Source organism: Euleptes europaea, chromosome 4 (assembly GCF_029931775.1).
Source record: "Euleptes europaea isolate rEulEur1 chromosome 4, rEulEur1.hap1, whole genome shotgun sequence".
NCBI classification, from domain to species: domain Eukaryota; kingdom Metazoa; phylum Chordata; class Lepidosauria; order Squamata; family Sphaerodactylidae; genus Euleptes; species Euleptes europaea.
In genome coordinates, this window is record NC_079315.1 from 13,109,188 (window position 1) to 13,125,380 (window position 16,193).

The following is a 16,193-nucleotide window of genomic DNA, read 5'->3' on the forward strand; positions in this document are numbered from 1 at the left end:
CCATAGAGTCCAATTGCCAAAGCAGCCATTTTCTCCAGGTGATCTGATCTCTATTGGCTGGAGATCAGTTGTAATAGCAGGAGATCTCCAGCTAGTACCTGGAGGTTGGCAACACTAATAGGGTTGCCAGCTCCGGGTTGGGAAATACCTGGAGATTTTGGGGGTGGAGCCTGAGGAGGGCGGAGTTTGGAAAGGGGAGCCAGCATGGTGTAGTGGTTAAGAGAGGTGGACTCTAATCTGGAGAAACGGGTTGGTTTCCCCACTCCTCCACATGAAGCCAGCTGGGTGACCTTGGGCCAGTCACAGTTCTCTTCGAGCTCTCTCAGCCCCACCTAGGTGTCTGTTGTGGAAGGGAAGAAGATTGTAAGCCGGTTTGATTCTCCTTAAAAGGTAGAGAAAATCGGCATATAAAAACCAAGTCCTCCTCATCCATAGAGTCCAATTGCCAAAGCGGCAATCATTATGCAGGGGGTGACACTAGGGTTGCCAACTTTGGGTTGGGAAATGCCTGGAGATTTGGGGGGTGGAGCCTGAGGAAGGCGGGGTTTGGGGAGGGGAGGTGCTTCAATGCCATAGACTCCAATTGCCAAAGCAGCCAATTTCTCCAGGGCAACTGATCTCTGTCGCCGGGAGATCAGTTGTAATCAAGGGAGGTCTCCAGCCACCACCTGGAGGTTGGCAACCCTATGTTTTGCAGAGTATAGCTCATAGGTTATTGGGCCTTGGAAGATCGGTCGGTGCCGCTGACATGTTATGCGCTGTGCATTGTAGTAAGCCAGGTCAAAGGCCAAGGATTAACAAAGCTCCTGACAAGCACAGCGTGGCGGCTGCATATCTAGGCCAATTGAATGCACCAGAACGAGGGTTTCAGCCCAACCTTTCCTTTTATCCCTTAGAAGCTCCTTGATCAATTGATCTTGAGCAGCATATATCGAGAGTTGGAGGGATATAAGGATTGCAACAAATCTTGCCACTGACAATGTAGCCTTGGGGTCCCTATCGCTTAGTAAAAAAGGCATTATGTCAGTCAGCCCAACCTAACTAGCAATTACCTCGGCCGTCCTCTTTCCCCGCCGTTTATCATCGTTCAATTAATCCATCCTCTGCTATTCTGCTCTATAAGATCATTTGAGAAGCACAGACGAGACGGGGGAAATGGAGAACTCGTAAGCCTGCGTCTAATGTTAGAAACGCTAAATTTGTCTGCAAATGCTATCTTTAGTATGAGAGAGAGGCCGGAACTGCTTCTCGGTGGGTGGTTTGGCCGGGACCCAACCGAACTCGCAATCCTGAGCGCCATCTGGATCCTTTTTTCAAGTACATTTTTTCAACCCGGAACTCCATTCAGTTAATTAAAATAAAAGAGAGAGAGAGAGAGATTGCCATTGGCTTCTTGCTCCCCTGCTGGGTTCCCAAATACCCTTGCTGGACTTGTTTGTTTTGCCTGGATGCCGTTAGGGACTGGGGGGAACCAACCCCTATCTTACCACTCCGCAAAGCCAAGTTTATTTATTAATTAAAATATTTAAACCCCCACCTTTCCTTTTGGCTCAAGTTTGAAGCCTTTCTCCAACTTGTGGGGTTGGAGAAGAACCCCTTAAGTTGGAGGAAGGCTCCTTGAAGAATGGTTGAACTAGGGTTTCCAGCTCTGGGTTGGGAAATACCTGGAGATTTTGGGGGGTGGAGCCTGAGGAGGGCGGGGTTTGGAGAGGGGAGAGACTTCAACGCCATAGAGTCCAATTGCCAAAGGTGGCCATTTTCTCCAGGGGAACTGATCTCTGTCACCTGGAGATCAGTTGTAATAGAGGGAGATCTCCAGCCACCACCTGGAGGCTGGCAACCCTAGGTTGAACCCACCCCACTATGAGTGGTAGAGAACTTTAACCCGGCTAATTTTAACCCAGGGACAGTTACTCTGTTGTGTCCTGCAGTAAGAAGAAGAGGAGGAGTAGGAGTTGGTTTTTATTTGCCGACTTTCTCTGCCACTTAAGGAAGAATCAAACCAGCTCGCAATCACCTTCTCTTCCTCTCCCCACAACAGACACCCTGGGAGGTAGGTGGAGCTGAGAGAGCTCTAAGAGAGCTGTGACTAGCCCAAGGTCACCCAGCTTGCTTAATGTGCAGGAGTGGGGAAGCCAACCCGGTTCACCAGATTAGAGTCCACCGCTCCAAACCACCGCTCTTAACCACTGCACCACGCTGGCTCTGCGGAGCTTGCACATCTGTTCCCTGTCAGCCCCCCATCTGCAGTGGACAGCATATCTAGGCCATTTTTTATTTTTTTTTGCAAATGGCATGCCTGTGATGTCTAGAGGAGACATCGTATTTTCATGATGATTGAAAGGTTACTTGCAGGAGTCGCTAGCAGGGCTCAGAAAGCAGCTCGGCTTGTGTTCTGTTATCCGGTGCAAGAGCAGGCTGAACCTTTGGAATTTTTTTTAACCCGAATGCTATTTGACTTTGCCTACTTGATGAAAGGAACTGGGAATATCTTCAGATCTGTTTTGCAAAAGGAAGATTAAGGCAATGGCACTCCCTCTGGAGACAGAAAGCCGCTTCACAGTATCCTGCAGCAACACCGGAGTTTCCTGGGTAAAATGTGAAGGGTAGCCACGTGTCTCGAAACGTTTGCGCACGCTGTTACCTGACCCTTTTAACTGGAGGTGCCGGGGATTCAACCCGAGACCTTCCGCACGCAAAGCAGAAACTCTTCTACCAACCGGCTGTCCTTCCTCCTATGTCTCTCCGCCTCTGTCACAATTTCTTCATCTGAACCTGCCTTTCTCTAAGCAAACCATTATCTACGTTGCCGTTGCTAGGGGTTTATATGGATCCGAACGCCCCGGGAGTTTGTCAGATGATTCAGAAATCCCATGACCTTTATTCGATACATGATTCAGACAATATTACTGGGGCAGTTGTGGTATACTCATTTTGCTCCTGCTGTGGAAACAGTCATGCTCAGTTGTATAAGGGGTGTGCGTGCATGTGTGCATGTGCAATTAATATTTAGAAAGGCAGGAAAGGAACCAGGGCAGAAAGGGGACGTGAAGGCTTTTAGCTTAGAATATTATAAATGCCCCGAAGCAAGGAAATGAAAAATTAAATGCAGTTTTCCCCTTGGTTGCTTTATCTCTGCTTGGGCACACGGAGGCTTGCTGAGGTGAGCCGTATAAAGAATTATTTTACTGGATAGCCTTTCAGGTTCGCAGATGATTGAAGAAAGTCACCTTTGAAAAACACGGCCATGGCTCCAATTTGGGGGGGGGGGCAGGTCCCTCTTCGCCACCGACGGGAGGTTTTTGGGGCGGAGCCTGAGGAGGGCGGGGTTTGGGGAGGGGAGGGACTTCAGTGTCATAGATAGGGTTGCCAACCTCCAGGTAATGCAGGAATCTCTGGCAATAACAGCTAACAACACTGACAATGCTAGTGAAATGACAAGCATTGTCAGTGTTGTTAGCTGTTGTTGCCAGAGATTCCTGCACTATCTTCCTTACCTTAGGTATCAGTGCAGAGGTGTTTATTTGGGTTGCTCTAACCTCCAGGTAATAGCAGAATTATCTCCTGCTATTACAACTGATCGCCAGCCGATAGAGATCAGTCCCCCTGGAGAAAAAGGCCGCTTTGGCCATTGGACTCTATGGGATTGAAGTCCCTCCCCTCCCCAAACCCCGCCCTCCTCAGGTTCCGCCCCCAAAATCTGACGCTGATGACGAGGAGGGGCCTGGAAACCCTAGCCATAGAGTCCAATTGCCAAAGAGGCCATTTTCTCCAGGGGGAACTTCTGAGCAGAAGAAAGGCTTTTAAAAAAGAGGCTTGGATTTCTCCCCCGCACCCTCCTTTCAGATTGCTCTCTTTTTTTTTTTGTTCTTAAAATGCTTTTTTATGCGGCAATTGGATTTTTTTGGGGGGGGATTTTCTCTCACAGTAAGCGCCATAAAGTAAGCCAATTTCAAAGCAGCGTTTTAAGGGGCGGGGGCTTGATTTGAGTTTGGAGACGGCTGGTGCAGAGATTCCCGACAGGGACGTGCGGGTCCAGCCAGCGACGAACCTCGGGTAAAACTCCCATGCATCAATGACCATTCGCAGGCAATAAACCTCTGAATACCTGTGTCAGGAGGCAACATCAGGGGAAAGCCTTGTCTTGGCCTCTTAACCTTGCTTGTCGGCTGCTGCATGAAATAGGACGCTGGACTAAACGGGCCAGTACTCTGGTTCCCCGGGGCTCTTTTGACGTTCTCTTGTTCTTACTCTCTCCTCAACTCACGGATAGGACATCAAGGCCCTACCTTGTGGCAGGGTGCGGAACTCCTGCTCCTGTGAAAACGGTCCGTTTCCAAAGGGGGTGACGGAGCGCACCCGTAGGACGTAGGCTGTGTCGGGCTGCAGGTTGACCAGAGTTACTTTGGGTTCCTGGAGGTGCTGGACAGTGTACTGTTTCTCTTCTCCCTGTGGGAAGCAAAAAAAAAAAAAAAGATCATTGCTTTACAGCAGTGATCCCAGCACAGTGCTAGGGTAGCCAACCTCCAGGTACTGGGGAGAAAACAGACACCACTGTACTAGTATCAAAGAGATTAGGAAATTAGTACAGGAGGGAGAAGTTTGTTAACAAAAGTGCAGAAATGTTTATAAGCTACTCAATTATACACAAACACAACATAGGGAACATATAAAGACATGACCTACAATATGACAAACAAATAAGGTGACAAATGTACAATAAAGTCAAAAAGATTCAAAAATGTCTCTTGAAAGAGTATAATAAGTTTCTTGAAACGAAATATCATGTCGTCTTGTAGAAGCCAAGGTCTTGATGAGGATACGGCCGTTTCAAATTCTTAATGAATAATTCTTCATCAGTCCTTCAATCAATGGTCTTCTTATATTTCTACATATTCATCAACAAGTTGTAGGTTACATCACACGTCCCACTCGGGGTAAGAATACATTGGCTTTGGCAATTGGACTCTATGACATTGAAGCCCCTCCCCTCCTCAAAGCCCGCCCTCCTCAGGTTCTGCCCCAAAACCTCCTGCCAGGAGCAAAGAGAGACCTGGCAACCCTACCGCCAATTAGGGTTGCCAGCTTCCAGGTCAGGGTGGCCAGGTCCCTCTTCGCAACCGGAAGGAGGTTTTTGGGACAGAGCTTGAGGAGGGCGGGGTTTGGGGGAGGGGAGGGACTTCAATGCCATAGAGTCCAATTGCCAAAGCAGCCATTTTTCTCCAGGGGAACTGATCTCTATCGGCTGGAAATCAGTTCTAATAGCAGTAGATCTTCAGCCAGTACCTGGAGGTTACACAGAAAAAAAACGGCACTTATGGCACAAAAGCAACAAACTCCTAAATGTTTAACCATGAATTTCAGTATAATGTAACCTTTTAAATGCAAACACAGAGCAAAAAAACATTGTCCATATAAAGACGATTAGGAATGATAAAGTCCAAGAATGCCAAAAATAAGATAGGTTTCCGGTATTGGGCCCTATTTCGCATCAGCTTTTTCAATTCTGGCAATCCAATGACGATCAATCAAATTCAATTCCACAGAACATATGTTCCTGGACATCGGCATATAGCCACTTAATACTAGCGGATGGCGAATTCGCCATGTAGATTCGCCATGTAGATGTTTTTTTTTGCTCTGTGTTTGCATTTAAAAGGTTACATTATACTGAAATTCATGGTTGAACTTTTAGGAGTTTGTTGCTTTTGTGCCATAAGTGCCATTTTTTTCTGTGTAACCTCTGTATTTAGGCACTAGTTCTGCAGTTTGATTTCAGTACCTGGAGGTTGGCAACCCTACTCCAGGTACTAGCTGGAGATCTCCTGCTATTAGAGATCAGTTGACTTGGAGAAAATGGCCGCTTTGTCAATTCACATAGTGAAAGATGTCCCCCAATGACAAGGATCCACCACCTTTGGGGTAAACGGCCATGTGTTTTTGGCCGATGTTTAGCGATTTTTCCTTGTTTCACAGGTGCTTCCTCAGAAGTCTGTTGCTTTAAAGTTGCTTTAAATTTCGCAGGAGAACCTTTAGCTGCTTCCGAACTCTCACGGGGACAAGAATCAGTATGGCTTCTAAAGCAGCTATAGATTCTCCTGTGAAATTCAAAGCACCTTTAAAGCAACAGACGTCTGAGGAAGCAAGTGTGAAACAAGGAAAAATTGCAAAACCTTGTCTTGTCGTATGAATTGGAGTTAACCATTCATGAATGTATATAAAATAGACTTATGGTAGTATAGTGGAATTGGTTTCTATTGGTTTATGTCTAGGTACTGCTCCCCCCTTTATATTTGTTAACCTCCAGGTGGTGGCTGGAGATCTCCCTCTATTTCAACTGATCTCCAGGCGACAGAGATCAGTTCCCCTGGAGAAAATGGCTGCTTTGGCCATTGGACTCTATGGCATTGAAGTCCCTCCCCTCCCCAAACCCCACCCTCCTCAGGTTCCACCCCCAAAATCTCCAGGCATTTCCTAACTCGGAGCTGGCAACCCTATGTGAAACCCTTCAGAGTCAGCAGGGAAAGAGGCGGGAGAGGGGCAACTTACCTTCTCGAAGTACATCACCTCGAAGCTCACAGCGTTCTGGCTGCGAGCCTGCGGCGCTTGCCAAGTCACAGAGAGGCTGCTGTCGTTCTGCTTCACCATAGTGAGGTAGGATACTGTGATAGGAGCTGTGTGTAAAGAAAGGGCAGAGGGTCATGGAATCATAGAGTTGGAAGGGGCCATAAAGGCCATCTAGTCCAACCCCCTGCTTCATGCAGGAACAGCCTAGAACATCCCTGACAAGTGCTTGTCCAGCCTCTGCTTAAAGACTGCCAGTGAGGGGGAGCTCACCACCTCCCTAGGTAGCTGGTTCCACAGTCGAACAACTTTTAACTGTAAAAAATCTTTTCCTAATATCCAGCCGGTACCTTTCCTCCCACAATTTAAACCCATTATTGTGAGTCCTATCCTCTGCTTCCAACAGGAACAGCTCCCTGCCCTCCTCTAAGTGACAGCGCTTCAAGAAGAAGAAGAAGAAAGAAGAAAGAAGAAGATTGATTTCATTGTTAATTCCCTTGAACATTTTGCTGGACAGGTGGCATACCAGTGTTTTAAACCAAAAAGAAATGTTCAGCCATTTAGAAGCTGATGATTGATTTGTTTTGCATGTACTCTTACAGCAGATGTGTAATAGCTCCTTTTATTAAAATGCAATATTAATTTAAAATATCATCCAGCTAGGCATGAATATCACCAGGGAGGGGTAGGATTGCCAGGTCCCTCTTCACCACCCGCAGGAGGTTTTGGGGGCGGAGCCTGAAGAGGGCGGAGTTTGGGGGAGGGACTTCAGTGCCATAGAGTCCGATTGCCAAAGTGGCCATTTTCTCCAGGTGAACTGATCTCTATCAGTTGGAGATCAGTTGTAATAGCAGGAGATCTCCAGTTACCACCGGGAGGTTGGCCACCCTAGGGATGGGGGACCAGGAGAGTCATTGCCTCTCTGCCTAACCTCTCCCAGCAGGATAAAATGGCAAAACTCCACACCCGCCGCCCGGAAAAGCAGGACATGCGTGTGCCGAAGCCTGGAAATTCTGGTTTCTGAGGCAGACCGAGCTTCCTGTTCCCAGGAGGAGGAAAGAGGTGGGGCAAGAGAAATCCAGGTCATGAAAAGGAGGAATTGCAGAGGTAGGAAGGGCCCCTTTTCTCACAACCCACCATTAGGAGCCCGGAGGTGGAATCCCACAGACTCCAGAGCAAGTTGAAAAGTGCCTTTATATATAGGGTTGCCAACCTCCAGGTAATATTATACCAAAGGAGGAGGCACCTCCGTGCCTGTACCGAATAGGTTAGGAAAACAGCACAGGAGAACAAATTTACAAGAGTAGCAAAAATCTTATTGAGCGCTTAAACATAAGTGACAGAACAACCATGAAATACATAAACATGAACTACTACATACAATATGTACAAAACAAGTATGATGCAGTCTTTATGCAAGAAAGTAGCGTAGTCTTCTCGGTATGTATTCTTTTGACAAACAAAATAATCCAGTAAATGGTCTACAGTCCCGATAAGATAATTGATGGGAGAAAAAGGGGGTAATAGATCTCCCGCTATTACAAGTGATCTCCAGCCGATAGAGATCAGTTCCCCCAGAGAAAACGGCCGCTTTGGCAATTGGACTCTATGGCATTGAAGTCCCTCCCCTCCCCAAACCCCGCCCTCCTCAGGCTCCGCCCCAAAAACTCCTGCCGGTGGTGAAAAGGGACCTGGCAACCCTGTTTATATAGCCCAGGCTTTTACTAAGGATGGGTTTGTTTGTAGAGAAAATCACCTCCTCCTAGTGTTGCCAGGTCCCTCTTCACTACCTGCAGGAGGTTTTTGGGGCGGAGCCTGAGGAGGGCGGGGTTTGGGGAGGGGAGGGACTCCAATGCCATAGAATCCAATTGGCAATGTAGCCATTTCCTCCAGATGAGCTGATCTCTGCCAGCGGGAGATCAGTTGTGTGATAGGAAGACTAATACATGATAATATTAAGACCGTTTTACCACTTGTATAATTCCAATGACGTCTCTAAATAAATCTATAAAAGCTAAAACAGAAATAAAATACAGTAAAAACATGAATAAATTTTGAGATTTAAATTCATTTAACATTTTTTTCCCCATTGTACTTGCGGTGAACTTTATATACAAAAGCACAGAACACAGCAACATGAATTGTGACCTGTGAATTTTCCTCAGAGAGGTGTTTTTCGAGTCGGGTTTTTTCAGAATGGCCTGGGATTTTCTTTAGGACCATTTATAAAGGGTCAATTTTGATGCTCGCTCAAAGCTCTTTTTTTAAAACGTGACTTTAAAAATGCCTATTCATGGTCCCGACGCAAAAGGAGAAATTCCACCCCCCACTCGCCTGCTCCTTCGTTCCTGTTTGCATAGCCATTAGCATGTGCATAGCTAATGTGCTGCTGTGATTTTGCATGGTTCCTTGAGGGAGATTCTTCGCGGCAAACACCAAAGGTCACGTTCAAGGGGCTCTTAAGTAATGCGAAGCAGGTATGCGCCGGCTTCACAGTCACTTCCAGAATGACTGTTCAGCGTGGAAAATTAAAAAAAAATATATGTGGGGCAATTCAGCCTGGAACTCGCTGCAAGTTACAATGAATAAATGGCCTAGTAGAGGGTAACAGAAAATAGTGAAGATTTGAAACGACTACTGCTGAAAGTTAAAAGAGAAAGTGCCAAAGCAGGACTACAGCTGAACATCAAGAAAACAAAAGTAATGACTAAAGGAGAAGTATACAACTTTAAGGTTGACAATGAGGAAATTGAAATTGTTGAAGACTTTCTACTCCTTGGTTCCACCATCAACCAAAAGGGAGACTGCAGCCACGAATTCAGAAGGAGATTGAGACTGGGAAGGGCATGAAGGAGCTAGAAAATACTTTGAGGTGTAAGGATGTGTCACTGGCCACCAAGACTAGATTAAATCATGCCATCGTATTCCCTATTACTATGTATGGGTGTGAAAGCTGGACAGTGAAGAAAGCTGATAGGAAGAAAATAGATTCCTTTGAAATGTGGTGTTGGAGGAGAGTGTGACGGATACCGTGGACTGCCAAAAAAGAATAAATGAGTAGGTTACAGATCAAATCAAGCCTGAACTGACCCTAGAAGCTAAAATGACTAAACTGAGGCTGTCGTATTTTGGTCACGTCATGAGATGACAAGAGTCACTGGAAAAGACAGTCATGCTAGGAAAAGTTGAAGGCAGCAGGAAAAGAGGAAGACTCAACAAGAGATGGACAGACTCAATAAAGGAAGCCACAGCCTTCAATTTGCAAGATCTGAGCAAGGCTGTCAAAGAGAGGACATTTTGGAGGACTTTCATTCATAGGGTCGCCATGAGTCGGAAGCGACTTGACGGCTCTTAACACACACAGAGGGTAACACACATGCACAACTAGCAGCATGAAGCCAAGAAGCCCTTCCCTTGATTCATCCCAGTGACTCACCTGCGTACCCCACCGAGACCCGGACGGGGGAAGCGGCACCGCTCTGCGAGGAGGGGCTGAGCTCCGACACCCCATTGTGAGCTCGCACGGTGAAGCTGTAATTGTTGTGAGCCTCCAGGCCCTCCACCGCCACGGACAGACCTGTCAGGCCGGACGCGCCGGGGGAAAAAGCCACGCTGGTCTCACAAGGCTCGCACGTCAGGGGCCTGCAGTTCTTGCAGGCGACGCTGTAGGATAGATCCTTGCGGCCGCCTTGGTCGATGGGGGGCTGCCAGGCGAGGGAAAGCTGGCTCCCCGAAAGGGAGAAGGTAAGGTTGCGCGGCGCGGAAGGGGGGCCTGCGAAAGCAAAGGGGAGAGAGGGCATTAAAGCGGCGTCCTGCAAAGAAGCCCTCAGGCCAGGGGTGTCGAACTCAATTGTTGCGAGGGCCGGATATGACATAAATGTCACTTGGTCGGGTCGGGCCATGCCTCGCCAGCCCACATTGAGAATGGGGGGTGGCACTGGCTGGCGGGCCGGATAAAAGCTGTCAAGGGGCCGGATCTGGCCCTTGGGCGTTATGTTTGACACCCCTGTCTTAGACCTTCCCATGCATACCTTAAAGAAGAAGAGTTGGTTTTTATATGCCCACTTTCTCTACCCCTTAAGGAAGAATCAAACTGGCTTACAATCACCTTCCTTTCCCCTCCCCTCCCCTGTGAGGTAGGTGGGGCTGAGAGAGCTCTAATAGAGATGTGACTAGCCCAAGGTCACCCAGCTGGCTTCATATGTGGGGAGACCAATCCGGTTCATCAGATCAGTGGGGAAACCAACCCAGTTCATCATCAGATTAGTATCTACCGCTCATGTTGAGGAGTGGGGAATCAAACCCAGTCCTCCAGATCAGAGTACACCGATCCAACCCACCACTCTTAACCACTACAGATCTTAACCACAGATCAGATCCAAATCAATGGACTTTGCATACATCCACCCTGTTCAATTACGCACTGGGTGGAATAGGCTTGCCAGCCTCCAGGTACTAGCTGGAGATCTCCTGCTGTTGTCACGGTCTCTGACATAATTATGGTATTTTGTGTACATGTGCAGAATTAATTCCATGTAGAGCTCAAACACAACATACAAACTGAACCACAAACTGCAGAGGTTTGTGTAATGAAGAGCCTGGCAACAGCTTGCAAAATGCAAATGTCCTTAGAACAGGCTGACTGAATTCTCTCAAGGTCTGAATTGTTTCAAGAGCTAACTAACTTACCCTGGTCTTGTCCTTGAAGGGAGAAGAACAGAGTCATCCTTCACTATCTGCCAGAAAGGTGTATCTGAAAATACCCTTCCTGATTCAGCTGCCATCTGTCAGCTGCTCATATCTCAAGAGCAGAAAAGTCCTGCTATCCTCAAACCTTGAGAAGGTCTACTCAAAGACCTCAAGGCTATAAGTGCAGTAAGCATCTTGCTTTCTATAATCTTGCTGAAGGCTATGTTTCCTACTGACCAGATGGTTACATGTTACAATGTGAGCAATAATTGTGTTTTATGATTTATATAGTTATATATTGTATTGTAGATTTCTAAATAGTCTCATTTAATGCGTTTTGTACTGAAGATGAAAATGGTATGAAAATTGAGTATATGGAGTGATCACGGAGCTCAGAAATGATTGTTTATACTTTAAGCAAAATAGACTGAAAGGAAAGGAAGCCCATATTTGGTCATGGGGAGAAGCTAATAACCTGAACAGCTGCAACTGAGACATTATTGCACTGCTCATGTTATCTGAAAGTGGGGAGGAAGATATCCCTCCTGATGGTAAAATCAACACTCTTAATGAGTCTGAAACAGTATAAATACAGCCACAGTAAGCCCAGAGAATCAGAACCTTCCAAAGGCTCTCAAGAAAAGGCTGACTGGTATGTATGGCTTAAATACATTACTCTAGACTTTATGAATTAGATACTTTGAACTGAATCAGAATAATTTGACTGTTATATTTTAGAAGTTGGATTTTGAAACTGAATAGTATGTAAGACTTGCTTGCTTTTACTTCATACATTGTAAATACATACATTGTACTTTGACAAGAGTTTTTATAGAAGTGTTAAAGACTTGATAATCTGCATTTACATATATTTTACTAGAAGTATTTCAATAAAAAGACTTGCTTTTTAAAAGTAGGTAAAGTTGTTGAGTCCTGCTTACTCGATGACCGGCTGAATAAGATAACTTCACTTCTCAGTAAGTGATACATTCTAAGAGCCTGTCATCTGAACAGCACGACCCGCTTCAATGTTACAACGGATCTCCAGCCGATAGAAATCAGTTCCCCTGGAGAAAATGGCTGCTTTGGCAATTGGACTATGGCACTGAAGTCCCTCCCCTCCCCAAACCCTCCCCTCCTCAGGCTCCAAAAACCTCCCTCCGGTGGCAAAGAAGGACCTGGAAATCTTAGGGTGGAAGGATCCCACAGCCTCACCAGCATATGCATTTTAAGGTTAAGTATTGATCTATCAGCCCTGACCTGGATGGCCCAGGCTAGCCTGATCTCGTCAGATCTCAGAAGCTAAGCAGGGTCAGCCCTGGTTAGTATTTGGATGGGAGACCACCAAGGAAGTCCGGGGTTGCTGTGCAGAGGAAGGCGCTGGCAAAAACCACCTCTGTTAGTCTCTTGCCATGAAAACCCCAAAAGGGGTTGCCATAAGTTGGCTGTGACTTGACGGCACTTCACACACACACACTGACCTATCAATCAAATTTTCTACATGCCCCCCCTTCCAAGGAATTCAAGGCAGCATTTTCTTTATATTTATTTACTTACTTTATTTATACTCTGCCTTTCTCCCCAATGTGAGCCCTACACAGGTAATATCATTCTCTCCTGTTTTATACCCTTACAATGACATCCCTGCAATAGGGTTACCAATCCCCAGGGGGTGGCTGGAGATCTCCCGCTATTACAATTGATCTCCAGGTGACAGAGATCCAGTTCACCCGGAGAAAACAGTTGCTTTGGAGGGTAGACTCTGGCATTGTAACCACTGAAATCCCTCCCCTCCCCAAACTCTGACCTCCCCTGGCTCTACCTCCAAAATCTCCAGGTATTTCCCCACCCGGAGCTGTCAACCCTACCCTGCAAGGTAGGTTAGACTGGCCCAAAGTCACCGCTGCCAACTTCCACGGCAGAGCAGGGATTTGAACCTGGGTCTCCCACACTCTAACTACTACACTGTGCTGGCTCTCATGAGCTTTGCGATTCACACCGCGTAGCAGTAGTTTATCTAGGGTTGCCAACCTCCAGGTATTAGCTGGGGACCTCCTGATATTACAACTGATCTCCAGCCGATAGAGATCAGTTCTCCTGGAGAAAATGGCCACTTTGGCAATTGGACTCTGTGTCATTGAAGCCCCTCCCCTCTCCAAACCCCACCCTCCTCAGGCTCTGCCCCCAAAATCTTCAGGTATTTCCCAACCTGGAGCTGGCAACCCTAAATTTACCCCTTCTACCCCCCCCCCCCCCCGGTATTTACGTGTGCAAACAGCGGTTTGGTCCTCGTCAGGTGCCCGAAAGAAGTCTTTGAGGCAGGGGCAGGACGTGGCCCCCGGAGAATCGGAGGAGCTGTTAGGAGGACATTTGAGGCACTGATCGGTCTCTGGCGAGTGACGATAGAATCCCGGCTGGCAAGCTGAGGAAAGGTTTGCAAAAGAGACCATGAGCTCATAATACCGCCACATCAATCGTAAGTTATGCTTCTCTAGCCTTTGCGTCCCTTCTTATCTTTTCCACACTGATATAAATCTACAAATTAAGCACATGTAGAATAACAAAACAAAAACAAAAAACTGCACAGCAGGGTTGCCGATTCCAAGCCGAGACCTCCTGGAATTACTTAAAATACAAACGTGCTTCAAACAATAACACTCTTCCAGTATTTTCTTTTATTTAAGAGTCTTTGATCATTGGCACCTTGATTCTGGGGGCAGGGTGGCTGAGGAGGAGGAGGAGGAGGAAAAGAAGAAGAGGAAGGAGAAGGAGGAGAAGGAGAAGGAGGAGGAGGAGAAGGAGAAGAAGAAGAAGGTTTTTATATGCCAACTTTCACTACCACTTAAGGAAGAATCAAACCGGCTTACAATCACCTTTCCTTCCTCTCCCCACAACAGACACCTTGTGAGGTAGGTGGGGCTGAGAGAGTTCAGAGAGAACTGTGACAAGCCCAAGGTCACCCAGCAGGCTTCATGTGGAGGAGTGGGGAAACCAACCTGGTTCACCAGATTAGCGTCTGCCGCTCATGTGAAGGAGTGGGGAATCAAAGCTGGTTCTCCAGATTAGAGTCCACTGCTCCAAACCACCGCTCTTAACCACTGCACCCTGCTGGCTCTCTTGACTAGTGAGTCCGCTGTGGGCTCACCAGCTCAAATTGGGAGCGGGGTGAGTGTGTGTTTGGTTGCCTCGGCTGCCTCGCAGGCCAGATAAGAGCTGTCAAGGGGCCACATCTGGCCCTCAGGCTGCATGTTTGACACTTCTGCTCTAGACAGTGGGGGGGGGGAATCCATTGGTTAGTGGGATGACTTTTCATATGATGCGAGAGCTGAACCTGTGCATTTTTTCTTTTTGTGCGCAGAGCCTCCTTGTGAATCTCCTGGTAAAAGGTTCAATATCATAGGAAATGGACAGAGTGACAATTTCTTACAAAAATGCCGGGAGGAGAGGAGGATTCAGTTCCCTGCACAGCTCATTGCCCTAGCAAAAGCAGAATAAATCATGCAAAATAATAAACACAGCATCAATTATGCAAATATCACCTCATCATCATAACGTAGTTGTTTATTTTAAAACATTTTAATGCCCCCTACCCACCCAATTAGAGTCCTTAAGGTGGCATACATAAAAACATGAAAACATTTGAATGATTAAAAAAACATTTACAATGACAAATTGATTCAATAACAAAACGTCACACCAGAATGAGGGAGGAGGGCCAGTAACTGTTATTGGGGGTACGGCAAATGAAACAAAAAGGACTTCACCCACTGGTGGAAGAAACCGATAGTTTGCTATTTGTTCACCCTTGTTCTCTGCCGAGGTCTTTACCCCCTTATATGTATTACTTAACTGCTCCGTGCTACAGTTAAGTGTGCCTCGATCCCAAATCGAAAGCCGGTCCTGTGCATACTTGTCACTTCGGGTTTTTCTCCCCACGCCCATTCTCGCTTCTCCCTCCCACGTGTCTGTCCCCCTCATCCAACCCCTCCCCTCAAAGCCATTTGCGAGTGCACTAGCAAGAAAATAATGCTGAGGCTGCAGGTCAGTTTCACAGTGAGCGTGGGTCAGTTTCAGACTGAACAGTTGAGAGAAGGCCGAAACAATCACAAACAACCTAGGTGGCTACTTTTGGTCAGTTTCACGGCGAGCGTGGGTCAGTTTCAGATAGAGCAGTTGAGAGAAGGCTGAAACAATCACAAACAACCTATGTGGCTGCTTATGGTCAGTTTCACAGCGAGTGTGGGTCAGTTTCAGATTGAGCAGTTGAGAAAAGGCTGAAACAATCACAAACAACCCATGTGGCTGCTTATGGTCAGTTTCACAGCGAGTGTGGGTCAGTTTCAGATTGAGCAATTGAGAGAAGGCTGAAACAATCACAAACAACCTATGTGGCTGCTTATGGTCAGTTTCACAGCGAGTGTGGGTCAGTGTCAGTCCTTGGCAGGATGGAACAGTGCCCGGCTGATTTGTCACTCTCCCCTTATACGCGCCCTCTTGTAGGCGTAAAAGCCCCCTTTTTTTTGCGAGTGCAACTACCAATGGAACGATGAATGTCACAAATGTTCTTATGACCCCTGCATTGAGTTACACAGAAACAAATTGGTTGGGGGAGGGGGGGCTGGCCGGACCCTTTTCTGCTTTGGTTGTAAAATGGCCACTCTGTTCAGATCAAATAAAAGAATCCTGCTGTGGGGCAGGCAGGGGCTCATGACGTATTTCAAAAAAATACACCACAGCCAGTTACAAAGCAGCATTTTCAGGGGGGAGGGACTCACGCATGGTTCAGAAGCTTCGCATTTTCGCTGGGGATGCCTACATGATCACAAGGTACTCCTGGAATTTCTCCGGGGCAAAAAGCCCCTGGGCATAGTGTTTTGAGAATTCGACTGCAAATACTGTGCCGTTAGAGAGCAGCAGATCCAGCGGAAACAGGCCACGCA

At 47.0% G+C, this 16,193-nt stretch overlaps 1 protein-coding gene across 1 annotated transcript in view; it reads right to left on the reverse strand.

Moving 5' to 3' along the window:
* The window catches only part of EPHA1 (EPH receptor A1), a 139,246-nt gene that overhangs the window by 16,982 nt on the left and 106,071 nt on the right, over nt 1-16,193 (reverse strand). The window contains exons 5-8 of the mRNA XM_056848481.1: nt 13,520-13,675; nt 10,001-10,336; nt 6,550-6,674; nt 4,290-4,449 (exon numbers count right to left, since the gene is read on the reverse strand). Of these exons, the coding sequence (XP_056704459.1) occupies nt 4,290-4,449; nt 6,550-6,674; nt 10,001-10,336; nt 13,520-13,675 (777 nt within the window). The remainder of the gene's footprint in view (nt 1-4,289; nt 4,450-6,549; nt 6,675-10,000; nt 10,337-13,519; nt 13,676-16,193) is intronic.